Source organism: Cololabis saira, chromosome 7 (genome assembly GCF_033807715.1).
Source record: "Cololabis saira isolate AMF1-May2022 chromosome 7, fColSai1.1, whole genome shotgun sequence".
Classification (NCBI taxonomy): Eukaryota; Metazoa; Chordata; class Actinopteri; order Beloniformes; family Belonidae; genus Cololabis; species Cololabis saira.
Window position 1 is genome coordinate 23,691,416 of NC_084593.1, and position 21,406 is coordinate 23,712,821.

The window sequence follows — 21,406 nt, forward strand, 5'->3', positions numbered from 1 at the left end:
CCAACAGACTCATGAGAGAAAACTATGGCTACTTCTGGGCATGCTCCAGAGTACGAGAGCCAAGGGCCACTAACATGTTAATTTGATATTCCAGTTACATTGTAGCAATCCTGTGAATGTTTGCAAGAGTTAATTCAGTTATAATTAAAGCTGAATTGATATAAAAAATCTCAACACTAAGTTGTGCGTGTGGCAAGGCATTATCTTTATACTGTTCATTTTATTCTATGAAAGACTGAAAATTATAGTATATGACATAGTAAATGACAAATTCATGTCTCTATCTTAAGGAATGCTTTTAAAACTATACTGCATATAAACTGACAAATACCTGTCAGCATTCATTCCAGCTGCATTCATTCCCTGAGCAGCACTGCTGCTTATATTACAGTATTTGTGTTGCTTTTTGCCTTCAGTGTATTAATATTTCTGTTTCTCTTGCTTTCTGAACATAATGAAAGATCAGAAGTCTCTTGAATCAGGAAATGTTACACTGTTAGTGAGACAAAAGCTCATGTTCTTTATCAATGTGAGCTTTTGTGCAGAACAGACAAGTGCTTTACATTCTCGCAGCGATTTTCAGTGTCCAGTAGAAATGTCACCAGTAGCATCTGTGATCACATCAAAACCTTAGTATATAGCTTCAATAAACTCATTGTGGTCCATGTTACGTCCCCATAGGCATAAGGGCGTGAGGGGAGTAACACAGGTGGGACCCGAAGGATAAAATAGGAGGAGACCAATGCTTCAACAGAGCCGTGGCACATTTATTAAGAACAAACAAAACATAAAGCGGACTCCCCCCCACTAGGAGAGCCGATAAGCTGGTCTGCCGGACTTCAACCACAGCAGCCTGGAGAAACCTGCCACACACACGGCTTTGTCACACACAAAGGCCCACACAGAGCCACGAACTGCAGCTCTCCCCAGGTATTTGTAGCTGGCCACACCCAATCATGGCTGCTTGGCTGCAGGTGTGATCCATGAGTGGGAAGGCAGGGGGCGGGACCTGGGAAGAGGCAGAGCAGAGCAGAGCAACCACACACACAAACAGACACAGAGGCCACAGGGCCGTAACACCCCCCCCCCCATAAAAACAAACCCCTCCAGGTTTGTCACTGTGCAATAAATGGCTCACCCACGGGACAGCGCGTCAGCCATGACGTTGTCTTCAGCTTGGAGGTTTGGGTTGAATGCGTAGGCCTTGGTGCCATAAACAATGTTTCTGAGCTGACCTTCCAGCTTGGTGATCTTTGCTGCCCTCACATCCAGCAGCTGAGCCTGCTGTTCCAGCTGCTGTTCATACTCAGCTTTGTCCCTGCTCATCTTTTGGAGTGTAGGTTCCAGCTCCACCTTGCTGATCTGGCTCTCCCTGTTCAGCAGGTTTCTGGTCTTCTCCAGCTCTCGGATGGTTTCAGCGTGAGCAGCTTGCAGCTCTCTGACAGAGCTCTCCTGACTGCTGCTCACCTCTATCTCTGCCATGAACCCCAGGTCTCCATTCTCCTGGGATTTACGCATTTTAACAAGCAGCAGGGCATCCGCGAGTTCAGCCACACTGTAATCATTCTCTCTGCTGAATAACTTCAGACGGTTGTTCAGCTCCTCCAGTTGCTGCTTCTGTTCCAGCTCAGCAATCCGCTCCTGCAACTGCTCCACCTGGATCTTGGTGATGTTGGAGCTCTGCAACTGCCTCTTCAGCTCCAAACTCTTCAGCCGCTCGTCTTTCAACTGAGCCGACAGCTCACCCCCCTTTTCAATTGCTACCTCATGACTGGCTCTCAATGTTTGCTGAGCCTCTTGTAGCCCCTCCACATGTTTCTCCTGGGACTCAATGACATTCTCTAGGTTGCGGATCTTGGCTCTGGCTTCCTCCAGGAGGCTGTGTCCATATCGAGGCAGCTGGCCAGCTGGAGGTCTCCCTCCTCCATCCAAACTTCTCATGCTTCTGGGTCGTGCTGGACAGTGAGATAGGGTGTCACCTCTGAGCTTTGCCAGCCCAGAGTTGACCCGTGACTGCACCTGTCCACATGGCATGGGCCTCCGGCTCTGAGAGCTGAGGAGTTGCTGCTTGCGTTTCAAAGCTAAGCACTCTGCTACCAGGTGGCCAGGCTTGTGGCAGAAGAAACACTGCCTATCTGTCCTCACCCTCATCCGGGAGGACGGGACATGAGGGACCTGCTTATCAGTGGCCCTCTCAGACAACTCACGGGGGGAAGACTCACGTTTAGTGAGCACTGCCTTGTGTGTGAGGGCGAACTCGTCAGCCAAGGAGGCTGCTTGCTGTAGAGTCGCTACCTTCTGTTCATTGAGATAGACCACCGTACGCTCTGGAACACAGGCCTTAAACTCCTCCAACAGCATGAGCTCACGCACAGACACATAGTCATCAGCCTTACAGGCAGCACACCAACGGTCAAAAAGAATCCCTTTCTCCCTAGCAAAGTCAGAGTATGTCTGACCGGAGGTCTTTCCAAGGTTGCGGAACCGCTGTCGGTAGGCTTCTGGGACTAGCTCGTACACACGTAGTATAGCGCCTTTCACCCTCTCATACAAAAGGCTGTCTTCCACAGAGAGGGAAGCACACGCTTCCTGAGCCTTTCCAGTCAACTTACACTGCAGCAGGATGGCCCACATGTCAGCTGGCCAGTGTAAGGCAGTAGCTATGCGCTCAAACGCACCAAAGTATGACTCTACTTCAGACTCTCGGAAGGCAGGAACTAGAGAAATATGCCTACTGATGTCGAAGCCGGGAGGGTGGTATGCAGGAGACTGTGTACCTACAGCAGGAGCGCTGACAGGGGTCTCCCTGCCCTGCAGCTCCAGCTGACGCATCCTAACCGCAGTCTCTGCTTCCAACTTCTTCACCTGTAGCTTAAGCTCACGCTCCTCTTTCCTGTCCTGAGCCTCTACCTGGAGACGAGCAATACGCAGCTTCACCCGGGCATCTAGCCTAGAGCCAGGAGTAGACCCAGCAGAGAGGGGGTCAAAGCGTGGCATCGTGTACGGCTTCTCTTCCCCCTCACCATCACTGCTGTTCCCTGGGAGCTGAGCACCCCTCCTCAGCCCCTTCTCCACCCTGAGAAACAGAGCAGCTCGCACCCGAGGGCTCTGCCACAACAGATGCCCCCTCCCCTTGGTGCCCAATAGCCACTGGAGGCAGGTGAACACCCTTGTCAACCATCCCCTTTAAAACAGCGTCCCTAAGCTCTCCCTTACGGAGCGCAGTGGAGACAGGAATGCCATAATGTTTAGCAATAGCATGCAGGTCCTCCCTTCGACATGCTTCTAGCAAGCTCAGAGTGGGGTTAGCCACAAACACAACCAGGTCGAAGGCGGCCATGCTCGCCGGGACACCAAACATACAACACAATTACACACTACACACCACCGTCCCCACTGGACTAGCCACACAAGGCTACCACACCACAGGCTACTGACTAGCCTGTTGAGCACTAACACAACAGCCCTGAGCTAACCAAGTGAACAGCAAAGCCACTGCTAGGCTGAAACAACTGGCTTAGCACTCAACACCTCTGTGAGTCACCCACCAGTGATGAACAGAATGCACATAGATGCCCGCAAACACACACAGGCCAACTTGACCAGAAACAAACTTCCCCAGAACCTACCTAACCAAAACTATGCCTGGCTTAGCTGTCTTCTGGAGCGTGCCGGGCTCGGGGCCACTTGAAAGGCCACAGACCAGCGGCCAAATGCCTACCCCCACCAGGGAATTTAATCCCCACCCAGGAGTCAGCCCAGCTGGACACTCAGCTCAATCATCTACTTCTGGGGAGGCAGTTCACACAATGGCCAGGCAAGACAAAATCAGCAGACATCAAACACACCTGCCCAACACCAGCAACAACTCACCACCACGAAAAACAATCAAACAATGACCCACTCATTATCCTTCGTTTCCCGGACGAGCCCCCAAATATGTTACGTCCCACAACAGAGCCGTGGCGCATTTATTAAGAACAAACAAAACATAAAGCGGACTCCCCCCCACTAGGAGAGCCGATAAGCTGGTCTGCCGGACTTCAACCACAGCAGCCTGGAGAAACCTGCCACACACACGGCTTCGTCACACACAAAGGCCCACACAGAGCCACGAACTGCAGCTCTCCCCAGGTATTTGTAGCTGGCCACGCCCAATCATGGCTGCTTGGCTGCAGGTGTGATCAATGAGTGGGAAGGCAGGGGGCGGGACCTGGGAAGAGGCAGAGCAGAGCAGAGCAGAGCAACCACACACACAAACAGACACAGAGGCCACAGGGCCGTAACAGTCCAACAAGTATGATATTTCTGTTGATGTTTATATAAATGACATGCGATGAAAGGTATCTGGTGCGCACATGTGCTGTTTCAGAGGGCCGTCTTATTCACGTCTGATGCAAGACTTTTGTAGTTATGAATGTGAACCATCAAATCAGATCTATAATTAATCAGAGCTGGATCTAAACTGAATGATGTGTCTAGAGCGTGACCGTTTTCAGAGCATTCAACTCATCATGACATAGTCCCGTCTGAATGACGAGGCTTTTTTTTATTTTTCCAGGTTATGTACTTCATGCTGCTGACCTCCATCTTTTCTGTCTATGATGCCTTCTGTCTTCATCCTCCAGCACCTGGACTCCACAGGAACCTACGCCAGGATCCTGTTCGTGGACTTCAGTTCCTTCTGGACTTCTGCCTTCAACACCATCATCCCAGCTCTGCTCCAGGACAAGCTCTCCCAGCTGAACGTGCCTGACTCCACCTGCAGGTGGATCACAGACTTCCTGTCTGACAGGAAGCAGCGGGTGAAGCTGGGAAAACATGTTTCTGACCCCATGACCATCAGCACCGGATCCCCTCAAGACTGCATTCTCTCTCCTCTGCTCTTCTCCCTGTACACCAACAGCTGCACCTCCAGTCATCAGTCCGTCAAGCTCCTGAAGTTTGCGGACGACACCACCCTCATTGGACTCATCTCTGATGGTGATGAGTCCGCCTACAGGTGGGAGGTGGATCAGCTGGTGACCTGGTGTGGTCATAACAACCTAGAGCTCAACGCTCTAAAGACAGTGGAGATGATAGTGGACTACAGGAGGAACGCAGCCCCATCGGCCCCCCTCACCCTGTGCGACTCCCCAGCAGACACGGTGGAGTCTTACCGCTTCCTGGGGACCATCATATCCCAGGACCTCAAGTGGGAGCTGAACATCACCTCCCTCACCAAAATAGCATAGCAGAGGATGTACTTCCTGTGGCAGCTGAAGAAGTTCAACCTGCCAAAGAAAATGATGATGCAGTTCTACATCATTGAGTCCATCCTCACCCCCTCCATCACCATCTGGTTGCTGCTGCCACTGTAAAGGACAGGAGCAGGCTGCAGCGTATCATCCGCTCTGCAGTGAACGTGATTGGCTGCAATCTTCCATCTCTCCAGGACCTGCACGCCTCCAGGACCCTGAAGCGTGCAGGAAAGATTGCAGCAGATCCCTCCCACCCCGGACACAAACTGTTTCAGACTCTTCCCTCTGGCAGGAGGCTGCGGTCCATCAGGACCAAAACCTCACGCCACAAAAACAGTTTTTTCCCGACTGCAGCTGTCCTCATCAACAAGGCCCCGGCCCCCCCTCTCCCCCATCCACCACGGACTGCCCCCCCACCCCACTCTACGTTACATTAACGTAAAGACTCCAATCCTATATATACAGTTGGTTCTGATTATGATTATGATCGTGATGATTGTGAATATTATCATTATTATTACTACTGTTGTTGTTCTCATTGCTATTATTATCAAACCATCATCACAACAAAATTTTCTTTTTTTCGTTTTTCTTTTTTTTTTTAATATTACTTTTTAATCTGAACAGTAATCATGATAATGAAGTTATTATTATATTAGAATTATAGTAAAGGCGGGGGGCGGGACCGGACTGGACTGGCTGAGGGTGAAGGTGAGTGGGGGCTCCAAGCCTGGCTCTGTGGGGGCGTGGCGGGGCCCTGGGTGGTGGTCGGGGGGAGGGCGGGGGTGGGAGGACCCCATTTCTCTCACTCTCAAAAAAAAAAAATAAATAAATAAATAAAAATTAGAAAGCCTCTCCTCAGCGGGCAGACCCCCTCCTTTGGGTCTGGGAGTTGCCCAGACGAGGAGAAGCACAGGAGGTCGATCCACAACGGGCCGGCAGCCTCCTCTGGGTCTGGTTGCGGTCCAAGATGCGATCCCCCTGACTCTAAATCACATCAGACGGAATTAAACAAAATTTATCAGGGCGGGGGGGAATTAGAAAGCCTCTCCTCAGCGGGCAGACCCCCTCCTCTGGGTCTGGGAGTTGCCCAGACGAGGAGAAGCACAGGAGGTCGATCCACAACGGGCCGGCAGCCTCCTCTGGGTCTGGTTGCGGTCCAAGATGCGATCCCCCTGACTCTAAATCATAAGAAAAAAATATATATATAAAAATAAAATTTTTAAAATGCTTAAAAACAAAAAGAGAGGGGGGAGGGGGGCTTTCCTTTCGCTGCCGTCCTACCTGCCTCTTGCTCGGGCTCCCAGTCGGGCAACTTGGAGTCAGGTGGGGGGACACCTGCTCGCCTCCCTGATGCCCCAGTCCGACCTCGCCTCTCATTGCAATATATAGATTACCAATTCTAATTCAAATAATTATTCTTGGCATTATCATGATATATTGTTTTATAGTGTATTATTATATTATGTTACGAGACCCAAGGGTAAAACTTTAGTTTCAGAGGTGGGGGGACACAAGTAGGAACGGCAAATTTGTGTGTGTAGCTGTAGCGTGGATGTGCAGTGTGGCTTTGTAAGATTATGTTTGTGTGAATGCGAACAATCAAACAATTTTAATATGCATTTACTTTTTTAGACACTTTTTAACTTTTTTTTCCTGATATATGTATGTATTATTATTTTTGTTTAGTGCTATACAATGATAAAAAAAAAGAGCCTTGAATCTTGTGACCTCTTTCTCTGTGGGGCATCCTTTATTTTTGACACAACACAACATTAACATGCCACATAACAAATCAGCTCTTACCTGATGATAGTATACAAGCTTTACAGGCTTACTTACAGGCCTCTGTAGAAACAGAGTTCTTGGCCAGGCTTAATTTTTCATTTTCAAAAGCTTGGGCACAGAAAAAAATAGGATTCCATTGACTCCTTGTTTATTATGGAGCCAGGGAAATTCACAGTACCACTTCTCTTGATCTTAAGGTTTTGTTGCTAAGATGCTGTTCTACAATCACTTTTGGGCTAACATGGTTGGGTTCCTTCCTGCCTGCCTGCACTTCTTCACTTGCGCCTGTCTCCACATATTTCTCCTATGAAATATGAAAATATATCATGTTCATTCCTTCCTTTCCTTATAAACAAACCAAAATCACCTAACCATTTACAACATATTAACCTATATGGCACATGCAACAATTCAAATGGTTGAAATCCACACCTGGACCAGATAGAGAATACGAAGCTAAGCTAGAAAAAGCCACTCCTGATAAAATGACTATAACTTATTTGTATGGAGATACAGAAAGTACAGCAGTAGCGGGTGTAACTTTGTCTGATGAAACCTCCAAGCTGTATCAGATGTGGACCCCACCTCACATCTCCCTGTATAAAAGCAAAAATCAAAAAAGGAAAGATCTGGGTAAAATAGTGCAAATGGGTTGGGTTGTACAGACTGGGTTGCCACATCAGTGAACCCGTGGTACAGCTCAAATACAGGTCTGACCAGAAAAGCATTGTTTTGGCCAGTCCGGGAGGGGAGGGGCAGGGATGTATTCATCTGCCTTTGCTGCCAAAACGTGCAGACCATGTGTGACAAAATATCCATTAAAAAAGAATGCAGACTGGGGAAGTTCAATCATTCATAAGCACATTTTGCAAATTTTGCTTGATTTTCAGAAAACAGAATAACACATGGAAAAAGAGTTGATGGTAAAATAGAAGAAACATCTTAAAAAGTTAACACCAACACTTAATCTAAGAGGAAGTTATATACAGTAACTGCTTTTGCAGTGTGGTTAGGGTCCTTATTCATCAGTGTGGCAGGGTGGAGGAGCTGCAGCCACTCAGGCTGATTAGGGCCCAGGTGGGCCCAATCAGCCTCTCCACCCTGCCAGCCTTCATAAGGCAGGGCTGCACAGCAGCAAGGGGCTCCTGTGAAGCTGGGTGTGAAGGTGCTTCTGCACGTGTGGCGGTGATCTTTTGCTGTAATAAAGAGGGTCTGCACGAAACTCCGTGTCTCTCCATCCTTCGGTCGGCCCCGGTAGCACTCACCCTGCTACAATCAGTACTGTGAAGCACCGTTGTCACCGTGTCAGTTTTGTAGTACTTGACTAATTGTGAACAGAGACTACGGCTCTAAACACCAGAAAGTTCATCTTGCTACTGGTCAGCAGAAAGATCATTAATAAATACCAGTGGATTGGCAGCCATACAGGCCCCTACAATAACACTGCATCCTCCATGTTTGACCATGATGCAGTAGGATTTGGATCCCTCTCTGTACTTTTCTCGTCCCATAATTCTGATAAAAGCTTATCTTGGTTTCATCTGTCCAAAGAATCTGATTACAAAACATGGAAAGCTTTTCTGTTTTCTGTTCAAGTTCTAAACCAGGATTGCTGATGTTGAATGTTACAAAAGTTCGAACACTGGTCAAGGGCCACAGTCCTACACTTTTTAGATGTTGCATTGCATCAATACACCTGATTCCAATTAAAGTTAATCATCAGCTTATCATTTAGGTGTGCACAAGTCTGATAATGACAGTCACTTTGTATCATGGTTTGTTGAAGGAAGGAAACATCTTAAACATGCAGGACCCTCGAGGACTGACTGGTTTAGACCCTCTGACTCTACCTGCAGACATCTCTTGATCGTAAATGATTTTTCAATAACACATTGAGGATATTCTTGACTTCTGCTGGTGTCACATTGGACAGAAGGAGGTATTTAAAAAATATTTAAAAATGTAAAATGTTTTTTTTTTTTTAGTTTTTAGGCTTAGGCTATTTACACCCCTGCTACCAATATCAATGTATGCTATTGCACCCATGTACTATTAGAAAAAAAATGTAAAAAAAATTATTTGTAAAAAAAAAATCCATCAGCTCAACAATGATTGACAGGTATTCACACCACTTCCGCTTGGCTCTATTGTTTGACATGGTTCCAATTTTAGAACCGCGGATGGGCCTTCTGTTGCAGACACGTTAGTACACATGCGTATGGGCAACGCATTTGTTTTCATGGGTCAACAGGGTGTGAATAGCTCAGCTGGTGTAAATAGTCACTCTGACGTTTTTATCCCTGATTTTTTACCCATTTTATCACTCAGTTCTCATACCTAAGTCAGTCCTGGGCATTGCTCCCCTCTTCCAACCCCGGGAAGGCCCTACACTGAGCTCAGGTCTCCTTCTTATCCTGAGGAGTGAACAGGCCTCTTCTCTTCACCAGACAGGGTGGGGCTTCTCCGCCCCGGCTGGCCAGAGGGGGCATGTATAGCCCAGGACTGCTGCATGTTTTTGTGACGGTAGCTCACATTAGCTACCCAAGGGAACACGGGGAGAACATGCAAACTCCACACAGAAAGGCCCTTTCGCCAACCCAGCGTGTAGGCTGAAGTCATGGGGGAACTTAACAGCTCCGACAGCGTTCCCGGCGGCAATTGAACCCAGGACCTTCTTGCTGTGAGATGACTACCAGCTGCGCCACCATGGCCATGTATTTCAAATTGTTTATTTTTTTAAAAGCAGGCTCAAGACTCACCTTTTTAATTAGGCTTTTAGCTGATTCCTTTGTGAGGACGGATCTGTGCTTCACGAATAAGCCTACACAGCCACAAACGGTCAAGGAAGTGCACTGGCAAGCATCCATAGTCGATAAACAAGGAAAAGGGATCATATCACCCCGATTTTATACTCTTTACATTGGATACCAGTTAATTTTAGGATTCATTTTAAGATTTTAGTACTTACTTTTAGAGCCCTAAATAATCAAGCTCCCGTGTACATTGCTGAACTGCTGAGACCTTACTCTCCCTCACGTTCATTAAGGTCATCAGATCAAAAACTCTTGATGGTCCCCCGCACCCATTTTAAAACGCGAGGTGACTGCTCTTTCCAGGCCAGTGCCCCTCGCCTCTGGAATGCACTTCCACTGACCTTACGCAGCATTGAGTCCACTGACAGTTTTAAGAGAGAACTTAAAACATATATCTTTAGACAGGCTTTCCCCTGATGATGATGTTTCCCTGGGCATCTGTGAAGTTACCTGTTGTTGTGCTATTGTGTGTTTTATATTCTTCTGCATTTTATCCCTGATGTAAAGCACTTTGTGATTGTATCTACAAAAAGCGCTCTATAAATAAATTTTACTTACTTACTTACTTACTTACTTATAAACGACAGATACCCTTGTTTTAACTTTTTATTATTAGTTATTATAATAAGATAATATAATAAGATAAGATAACTCATGTCTTGTGTGATATTATATTGTGGTGGTTTATGCACAATGTATGAAACATTTGTATCAGTTGAAAATACAATTTCTGCGTAACCATGACCCACATCTCATTCAAAAGAATGCTCTTATGGTTTTAAGTTGTTCTTAAGTTTGTTTTAGCAGGCCTTGCTTTCTAGACCTACTATATTATGTTATACTTTTAAACTCTTTTAGTGTGTATTTTAACTTCATAGCCTATCTTATCCTGCTTTCTTTTAGCTCCAGTGTTTTCCTCATGGGGAGCCTCCATGCTGGGAGTGACTCTGGCCTGCAGGGGGTCGTCCTGGGAGTGGTTCTGGCCTGGATGGGTGTGGAGCTCTGCACCACGGCTTTACCGCTGTGGTGTGGACTCCTCTATCCGTCCGGGCCGGGATGGTCTCTGTGGAAGCACACGTTGCGGTTGCGGGTTATTAGACCTCCTGGCGTGGATGGCTCCCTGAAACCGTTTCCTCAACTGGATCCTCAGTGCTCAGCCATATTCAAACCCATGTTTGCATGTGTCTGCGTGTGTAACCTGTGAACTGTAGTGTGCTTGTGTCTGTCTGTGTGCGTGTGTGCGTGTGTGTGTGTGTGTGTGTGTGTGTGTGTGTGTGTGTGTGGGGGGGGGGGGGGGGGGGGCAACACATTGTGTTGCATTTTATATTTGCATGAAAAAACGAATAAAGAGTGACTAGATTTCATTTGATTATCTCACCCACAGTGCAGGAAGACGAAACTTACGAGAGCCAAATGTGTGTGAGGGCTGCATGTTGTCGTATTGGTTTTCATTGTTGACTGATGTGAGCCACTAGGTGACTTCAACACAGGAAAAACGTGTTTGGTAAGTGCCTGATGTCTGAAAGTTATAAAAACTAAGAAAAGATGACAGGGGAGCAGGGTCGGTTTTAGCTATGCGCAATATGGGCGACCGCCCAGGTCACAATCCACGTAGGGGCACAGCATGAGCACTCTTGTCACACCAACTTGCTGCTGCTGAGAGTCGTATGTGTGTGTGCGTGAGCGTGACCAAGTGAGGTACCAGCTGACTTTGTTTTCCCCAGGAATGAGGTGGATGGAAGAAGTTGCCATCACCAGTATTTCAAAAAGACACTAGTTAATGGTGAAAAGATTCCCAGAAGTTAGTCTATTCAGAGAAAAACAACTATTCAGAGAAAAACAACAGCCTTTTTTGCTTCTGCTGCAGTGACAGTCAGTAGCGGAAGCAGAAAGAGATGGACAATCCCCGTCAGTCATGAGAAACAGCAGCGGATTCGAGCAAACTGCGATCACACCGCACCTCCTACTGTCCAAACGTGGTAGCTGCAAATACTGTAAAGTGGTTTCTGAAAGATTTTTTTTTTTCTCAAAACCAATGTTTTCAAAGCAAAATAAAATATATTTAGAATGTAAAATTATGAAACCTATTTACAACACTAATACTAAAATTATACACAAATCTGAACACATATTGGTGGGTTTCACACATGAATTCCACTTGTATACTCTTAATTAAAGATGGAGGGTCATAGTTAAATTGAACCAAATTCATCCAGCAAATTCATCAGTTTTGGGAGTGTGTAGGCTGTCTCTGTAGGCTGTATTGTACTTATTAATAAGTCGTCAGCAAATAGGGACAGTTTTTGCTCCCGGGTGTCATTGTTACCCCCTTTATCTCCGAGCTCTGCCTAAATAATTGAATCATGGGTTCCACAAACAAAACAAAGAGGAGCGGCGACGCACAACAAACACCCTTGTATCATTCCTCTTTCCAGAATGAATAAATTGTTAAATTAGATAAATCCCCATTGTTCATTGTTAAACCACTCAACTTAACTCCACTCATCACCAACTCATCAGCTTTTGCAGAATAATTTACTTGGTTTGTTTGGGGTTTGTCTGTAATTGCTGTGGTTGAACCGGGAGCTCTCTCACTATGCCGCCATCTTAACGGTGTTCCGAGCGGAAGTGCCAGGGAGATTTTTATCCACTGCAACCATCAGCCCCTCTAATCATCAACTGTGGAGAGAGTGGCAGGCACCAAATTCTGAGAGTAAACATCCTTGAGGACCTTTTCTAAGTTCTTCACATCTAGTCATTTGTTAAGACGGCGCCTTAAGAGAGCATTTTGACCGTCTGCATCACTGTGTGGTGCAGGAATGGTGCAGCGCTCCTCCCAACTCCTCCTCTTCTTGGACAACAACCACCTCAAACAAACATACAAAACATCCACTAGGGCCATTAAGAAAATGTTTTATTTTCAAGGAAATTAAATTCCATGTTTTGGCACTTTCTATAAAATATGACAAATATTCCATTTTGACATTAAATGCTAAAAAAAAATTGTAAATGTACACTAATAGAAATTGGCTGACATTACCTGTGCTTCACACAGTTAATCTGGTTTGACATAAGATACATGTTGCAGATGGATTTGGATTAATGCAAAAAGCGGTGAAATAAAACAGTGGACAACAGTCACGTGACAACCTTCAAAGAAAACATCAGAGAAGATTTTAACCGTTCTACACTCTAGAGCACTGACCACTTCTGGGAAGCGTCGGTTCACTACCCCTAAACCATGTGCATCACATGCAGTTACCAGATGAATTTATTGAAACATCTTTGGTCCGAACAAAGTTAGTCAATGCAAAAATGTTCTTGACGAAACCAAGACGGTTACGCCCGAGGAACCAGGTGTTGTGGTTCCTGAAAGGACACGCAGCATGCTGGAGGCAAGTTGACGACAGGCAGAAACCCTCCGTCACAGTTGATGACAGAACAACAAACAACACTATCTACTTGTTTTTGGACCATAATTATTTATCAAATGTGTTTTCTTGGTTTTAGTTGGGTTTTTTTTATCATGTAACCTTATTGTGTTTCCTTTATAGATGTTTTTGAAAGTCATATTTCAATACATTTTTTATTTTCTCCACATAGTGGCAGTGTAAGACTGGGGAAGTTCAATCATTCATAAGCTAATTTTGCTTTCTGATTTTCAGAAAACAGGATGACACATTGAAAATGAGTTCATGGTAAAATACAGAAACATCTTAAGACACAAAAAGTTTTAAAAAAGTAAATTGTTCACTGCTTAGTCATAAATGCATCCACCTACAGGATCAGGCCCAGGTGGTTCAGGTGGTGGGACTAAAACAGCTTCCTGTTACCTCCACAAGAACCACACACTATAGCTTTCATAAGAAACCAAAAATGTTTGTGTCAACAACAGAAACAAGTGTGATGAGCTTTGGAGTCTGTCCCACCAACAGAAAAGAGACGGGGTTGTGGATGGCCTAAACTGACAGAGCATCATGCAAATTAACCCTTGAAAGCCTTTTAAAAGGGAATTTACACTTATTACACTTCAGTCCCAAAATACTCTGGCTTATAAAAGTGCAATAAAAATATTATATATACATTTATTTTTCACTTTCACTGAATCAAATCTTTCATACAACTTCAGATCCAACCATAGGTTTTAAGTTTTTTTTACTTTTTTTTAATATACATATACATATTTTGTGTTTTTATGCCCCTTTCTTCATGAGATGCAATGTGTTCTGTCATTTAAGTGTGTGTTCACAAACTAAGGCATAAACCACAGATCACTGTGAGGTGTATTTTACAGGCAAGTCCTCTGTATTTAATGCACTGGTTCCATAATCTTCTGCACTGTGGACACGAGACATACTGTACTGCCTCTGCTTTCTGGACAACCTCTGCTGTTACTCCTCCTCCTCTTTCTCCCTCTGACATGGACATGGACCCCTTCAGGTTGACATAAGAATTACATTGAGTTTTACTGAATTGGAATATAAATTGGATTTAATCAGACATTACACATGACTGTTGGGAACTGAATTTGTTGTGAATTTGAGGCATAAAGAAAAAATAATAATAATAATACATTACTATTAGTAGTAGCAGTAGTAGTAGTAGTAGTAGTATTAGTATAATCCTGTGATCTCCTAATAGAACAACAATAATTATTATAATTATAATTATATTATAATAATAATAATTATTATTATTATTAGTATTATTATTATTACAATACTGTGATCTAATAATAACAAAATAACAAAATAAAATTATAGTTATAATAATAATAATAATTATTATTATTATTATTATTATTTATTATTTATTATTATAATAAAGATAACTCCGGTGTGATATTTTATTGTGGTGGTTTATGCACAATGTATGAAACATTTGTATCAGTTGAAAATACCATTTCTGCATAACCAACACCTCATTCAACAGAATGCAATAAGGGCCCACAGATGCGTGAGAAGATAAAGTAATGCCATTCTGATGATTTATTATTACAGTTTTTCTCAGTCGCTTTGGTGCTATTCTCAGATCAGAATGAAAGTTCTCATAACTATTAGTTCAACCTCCACAACATGTAGTCCTTTGTCCACATCATAGTAGCAGTTTCTCCTTCCTCTGAACAAATTGCAAATGCTTTTGGACATGTATCAGTTGCTCTCATACAATTCTCTGCTGTTTTACAACATTATCATTTGTTTATGTCATGTCAGTCAAAATGAACTATACTTATGGACGCTGAATAGTCATTTCCTAAAAAACTAATAGTCCTCATTTCATTGCTTTAGTCATTACATACAAAATTGTTGAACAAGTTATCAAATTGTGTCAAGCTAATTTACTGTAATACCTTTCTTTATCATTTTTTCCTGGAAATCTCTCTAAATTGAACAATTGCTCTCAGGTGAACTTCAGTTTTCACTCATGAGGAGGTGTGTGAAGCATTTAGTTGCAACCAATGACAAGCCACTTGTCCACAATCACTCAGGGCTGAATCCCATGAACCATCACTTGGCAAGCATATATAGACCGAGCAAGACATGTGTACCATTTCTACAATTCTGTGACACAGAAATGGAAGGTCAGCATGGTGGAAGAGGGGTGAGGATGCGGGGAGGAAGGGGAAGGGGAAGGGGACAAAACAGGGGAAGAGGGGGAAGAGGCCGAATACATACGCATATTCCTAATGAAATTAGGGCTACAATTGTGGACCATGTTATCAATCACGGCCTCACAATGGCTGAGGCTGGTCGGAGGGTGCAGCCAAATGTTGGAAGAACCACTGTGAATTCAATCATTCAAACATTTCGAAGGGAGAACAGGTATGTATAGTATTTGACAGTAATCCAACATCTCATACAGTAATATCTCATGTTTACTGTGCATTGGTGTAATTTTACTCTGCACCACATAGGATTGAAAGACAACCTCACAGAGGTGGAAGAGGTCCCCTTTTTACCCCGCAGCAAGAGGAAGCCATTTGTGCAATGGTGATTGCAAACAATGCAATAAGGTTGAGAGAAATTCAAAGCGCTGTCATAGAGGATAACAATGTATTTGGCAATATTGAATCTGTGTCAATTGCTACAATTGATAGAGTGCTCAAAAGAAATGAAATGCGCATGAAACAATTGTACAAAGTGCCATTTGACCGGAACAGTGACAGAGTGAAGGAGATCCGTCACCAGTATGTACAGGTAAAACATGTCTTCTATGTATACTCTAATTTTCAGCACTGTAAACTGTTTTACTTTGTGTAGTCCCATGCAGTACACTAGCAATTCTCTCTCTCTCTCTCTCTCTCTGTCTCTGTCTCTGTCTCTGTCTCTGTCTCTCTGTCTCTCTCTGTCTCTGTCTCTCTCAATAAAGCGTGTACTGGAGCTGGAAGCAAGGGAACCACTGCACACATTCATCTACATCGATGAGGCGGGTTTCAATCTGGCCAAAGGTAGAAGGCGTGGAAGGAATAGAATAGGACAGAGAGCAACCACTGACATCCCAGGCCAACGCGGAGGAAATATCACAATGTGTGCAGCCATCTCGGAGAATGGAGTCCTCACCCATATCCCACGCATTGGTCCATATAATACACAACACCTGCTCACTTTTTTAGACTCTCTTTACAGGGATATAATCCCCGAGAATGAGAGGGGTGGAGGCCAACAGAGCAATTATGTCGTTGTATGGGATAATGTCCGTTTTCACCTTTCACCTCTGGTCAGGCAGTGGTTTGCTGCACATGATGACAGGATGCTGGTCGAGTATCTCCCTCCCTACTCCCCATTCCTTAATCCGATTGAGGAGTTTTTTTCTGCTTGGAGGTGGAAGGTTTATGACCGGCGTCCACATACACAAATGGCCCTGCTAGCAGCCATGGATGCAGCATGTGACGACATCACAGCAGATTCATGCAGAGGGTGGATTCGCCACTCCAGAAGATACTTTCCTCGTTGCATTGCAAGGGATGATATCCGTTGTGATGTAGATGAAAATATGTGGCCAGACAGACAGGAACGTCTGGATGTGCCAGAATGATTTACTGTACCTATGTTCAGTTAGAATATGTACTGCTATAGTGTATTGTTCACATTTGTGCACAGCTTTACCAAAAAGGTGTTTCTTATGTTTGTTCTACAGTAAATTAGTGACTGTAGTGTATTTTTCTTTTGCACAATGCTGTAGAATTGCAAAGAGCATACAGTAAAAATGTGAAACATACATATTCAGTGTCTTGTACTCAGTTACTCCCCTAACTACAGCAATGTGTAACTTTACTGTAGTTTTCAAATGGCTGTACAAGTAGTGTATAGTTCTGCCTTGAGCATTTTCAGGTAGTGTCACCAAGTCCTGACCTTTTTTTTTACATTAGAAAACTCTTAGAGAATATAGTGTCCTAATGAAAACATGACAAAGCCATTTGACTATCATGCTCATAAACGATGGTGACAGGACTTCTCATTTTGACGACACTGACAGTTTCATTGACATGAGTACTTGCTTTTGAGGGATAGACAATCCATTTTGAGCAAGTGACGCGCTTTTGCAGGTCATCCACTAGGTTTTGCAGTTTGTGATAATTGTTCTGAGAAATGCACTAAGTGTTGTGCAAATGTTAAGAGTGATCTGAGAATAGCACCAAAGCGACTGAGAAAAACTGTAATGTAGATCCTCCTCAGTCAACGTGCAGGAGCTTGTGGTTTCCATCGGAGGGCGTTCACAACTCAAATTAGGCAGCAGAGCTCTCAGCCTTAAACATTGTGTTCAAAAGAAAGTTTTGTATTTAACTTCATTTTCAGACCATGCAATTAAATTAATAATCCAGTCACCTCTACACAAGGACTACATTTATTTTATGTCCCGAGTTGTTGAAGTGCGTAATATTATCAATAATTTTTTTATATATATTATAAAAAAAAGAAATCACCTTCAAGTTAAGTTCTAAGATTTTATGGTTTTATTTCCTTTTTTCTTTGTCTTGGACTGAAGTGCCTTTTATTCTGTGATTGGTCAGATGTAGATTGTGAAAGCTGTATGTTTTCCAACTTTTTCTTGTTGGGGGGATCTTTTTTATTGCTGTTAACTAAAATGAGACACTTCTGGGCACTTAGTGGTCGGATGTCGATTGTGAGTCAGGGCTTTCATGAGAAACATGATCTCTGTCGGACCTGACAGGGAGGAGCCACTCTGCTTAAATATCACTTCAAGTCCACAAGGAAGTTCACTGCCAACTTGAAGATCATCTGACTCGTCTGATGATCCTTTTTAAAACTATTCAAGCCAAAATAAGACAAATATATCAAACATATCTCGACCATAAACCTATAACATCTTCTGGATCTTTTAACACTGAGAGCAGGAAAAAAAAAGATTTTCTCAACTGGGATTTGGTAAGAATTTAATTACTCTCAACTTTATCTGCATCTTGTAAAGAAATGGCTGAAGGAGAGAAGATGGAGGGAGATCGACCCCTCCTCACTGATTCAAAAATATCTAACCAAAAGATAAAGCGTAGAAAACCGGATGAAAATGAAAGTTATCCAAAGAAAAAGAGAGAGAAAATTGAAAATGAATGTAAAAATTACAACGGCTCTGAAGTCTGTTATGAAATTCGTCTGTTATGGTATGAATGGGATCAATCAATAAAAGACGGAAAAGAACTATTTCAGTATTTTATGGAAAATTTTTCACCAAAGAAATCTGAACATCATTTTGATGCTTTGACTACAGATTTGTCACCATTCAAAACTTACTTTGAGTTAAAGAAAATAACTTCAGAAACGCAACATGCATTTTCGATTATCCTCTTTGAAGATGGGACTGTAAAATGTTTTCCTCCAGTTCTTCCAAAATTTCATGACAGCAAAAAGAAATCTGATGAAAGCTGTCAAACAACTAAGCACAGTGAAGAAATCTTACTCGAACAAATTGATGATTTTCTCGACCGTGAGGGAAAGATAATGGATAAGATTTTAATTTATACTTATAACAGCCCATGTCTACAAAGAAAAAAGGGTGTTGAAGCTTGTACGTTTCAACTTCTACAGAAAGCCATTGACTGGTTTGAAGAAGACAAATGTCTTACTTATGTGGCCTTCACAAAATCCTGGGGATTCACTGGTCCAAATTACATTAGAAATATTTCCCCATCAGACTTTTCAGATCCCAAGAGTGTTTTTTATCCTCACGTTAAAAGACATGAAGGCATTTCTTTCAAATTAGATCCTACAAATTTTAGACGTGTTCTTGAAAAGGAAGAATTATCCAAAATACTGTCAGACATTGAAAAGTGTGACAGAAAAAAACTTACCAGTGAGATCAAATCAGCTCAAAGTAAACTGGTGGAACTAGCAGAAAATTCATCTGGAACGAGAAAAGACCTGCTCCTCCAAGGAAAACAGCTGATCAATTCTCTTAACTTTCCTGCAAAAGTCTGTAATAATGTTCGTGGAATAATGCACAAGAAGTGGGAGGACTCGGTAGAAGAAAGTCACATGGCAAAAGTTTTACAAATCATCACAGAAGAATTTAACAGTGCTGTAGTTTTACGTTTTAGAGAACAACTAAAGGAAAACAACAGTCCACTACAACTAATCCCTGTTGACTTTATTCAGTTGTCTGATGAATTTATCAATACAGCTAAAAACTAAAGTTCTTAACATATAATTTTATTTATATGAATAATATAATATGCCCTGCGATAAACTGTAGATTCTACAATCAGGTACAAAAATGTCATGAGCATCTGTGTTTTTTTCTAATATACGTATTATATTAGGAAAAAAAGATGTAAATGTTTTAAGATTGATTAGTTTTAATAAAGGTCATCAGACGAGTCAGATCATCTTCAAGTTGGCAGTCACCCCTTTCCAGTTGGAAACAACTGGAAGCTGCTCCCTAATGGCAGAGCACCTGCTGTGCATTAAGACCTGGTGCTGCCAGAGGAGCCTCATTATGTGCAAATGTGGTGCATTCATGTTCACCACAGTGTCACCGTACAATCAGTCGTGAGGTCCTCGAGCCTTTGCTACTGATACCTGCACATGCCAAGTCACAGCAAGTGAGGAAAGGTAAGGAGATCTCTGCTCTTTCATATATTATACAAAACAAATGAATGCTGTGAGTGACTATCAACATCTGACCAATCACAGCTCAGATCAGAGCACCAATAACGCCTACTCACTTTCTTTGTACTATAATGTGGTTCAAATCTTAGGTGAAACTTCTCAAACCAACCACTTCATGGTCAATAGTTAAGATACAGCTGTTTTTTTTAATACACTTGGGAAAAATAATGTTGATAATAGGTGCTAAGAATATTAATGTTCTGTAGATTACAAATTATTCATCCTCTCTACCATTTTTTGGCAACCTACTTTTTTCCTGATAATCACACAAAGTCACACAAGTCTGCCTATGATTTTTGCTATTTTAGTGATATTTTTATTCTCAACTAGATTTCATGAAGTTTTCTATTCCACCTGTGAATGAGGACATCAGAGGTTATGATGTGAACTTGGACTGAGCTGGATGCAGACGTCTTTGAGGGAAACCATCCTCGTGGTTATCATATTCACCACTGGTAATCTTGATCTCTCTTGAGGATGGATGGATGGATGGATGGATGGATGGATGGATGGATGGATGGATGGATGGATACTTTAAGTGTGTATTTTGTATATCATGTGAACTACCCATCTCTTTCCAGGGAACAGTTTCGTCCACCAGCCAAGTGCTCACCTCCATCACCTTTCATGCTGCAAGACTCCATCCAGTACGAGGATCACAGGCCTTCCAGAGAACAACGGAAGTTGCAAGAATCACTGATGACGGAGAAACACGGAGAAGACCAAATGATCAAGGATGACATCTGGACAAAAGGCCTAACTGATTCCTCCAAGTGACAGGAGATTTATATCTTGTTGCATGCATGACTAAAACTCATGGACATCTTTCCTTTTTTCCTCTTACCTTTGTTGCTTGTGAGTCATAAATGAATAAAGCTCACTAATGCTCTGAAACCTTTTGTAATAATTTAAACTTATTTTATTCACTTTTCTTTATCGGCGCGTCCCTGTCACGACATGTGGGAGACATGTATGCTCAAGACATAGTTGAGATGTTCCACACTTCAAAAATAGTCAGGGTACAGGTTTTTAAGTGTCCATGCTAACATGGTCTTGAGATTAAATCATGACTTCTTCAGGCCATACTCCAAAAATCAAAAGCCAAGGACCACCAACACTTCGGTTTGACTCATAATGTGGCAGTGGTTATTTAGTATAGGCCTTAAACCACAGGTGTTGAACTCTGCTCCTTGAGGACCGCTGTCCTGCATATAAGTTGTTTCCCTGTTTCAGCACACCAAGGTACAAACGACTGTGGCATTAACAGACTTGTGTAGACCTTGATGACATGCTGATGAGGGACATTCATTTGAATCAGGTGTGTAGAAGCAGGGAAACATCTAAAACATGCACGACAACCGCCCTTGAGGACTGGAGTTCGATACTCCTCCTTTAAACAATCCAGAGATTCATCAGGCATCATGTCAGAGGACTGGTGATA

At 43.1% G+C, this 21,406-nt stretch overlaps 1 protein-coding gene across 1 annotated transcript; it reads left to right on the plus strand.

Annotated features, from left to right (window-relative positions):
- Positions 1-18,049: 18,049 nt before the first annotated feature.
- LOC133446912 (uncharacterized) lies at positions 18,050-20,859 on the plus strand. The gene is made up of 3 exons (XM_061725123.1): positions 18,050-19,908; positions 20,296-20,420; positions 20,547-20,859. Exon 1 carries the CDS (start codon positions 18,274-18,276, stop codon positions 19,486-19,488), a length of 1,215 nt encoding a protein of 404 aa, XP_061581107.1. The 5' UTR covers positions 18,050-18,273; the 3' UTR covers positions 19,489-19,908; positions 20,296-20,420; positions 20,547-20,859.
- Positions 20,860-21,406: the final 547 nt, after the last annotated feature.

Bases quoted from the DNA above. Each gene is read 5' to 3' on its own strand.
- LOC133446912 (XM_061725123.1), top strand. From the start codon at position 18,274: ATGGCTGAAGGAGAGAAGATGGAGGGAGATCGACCCCTCCTCACTGAT.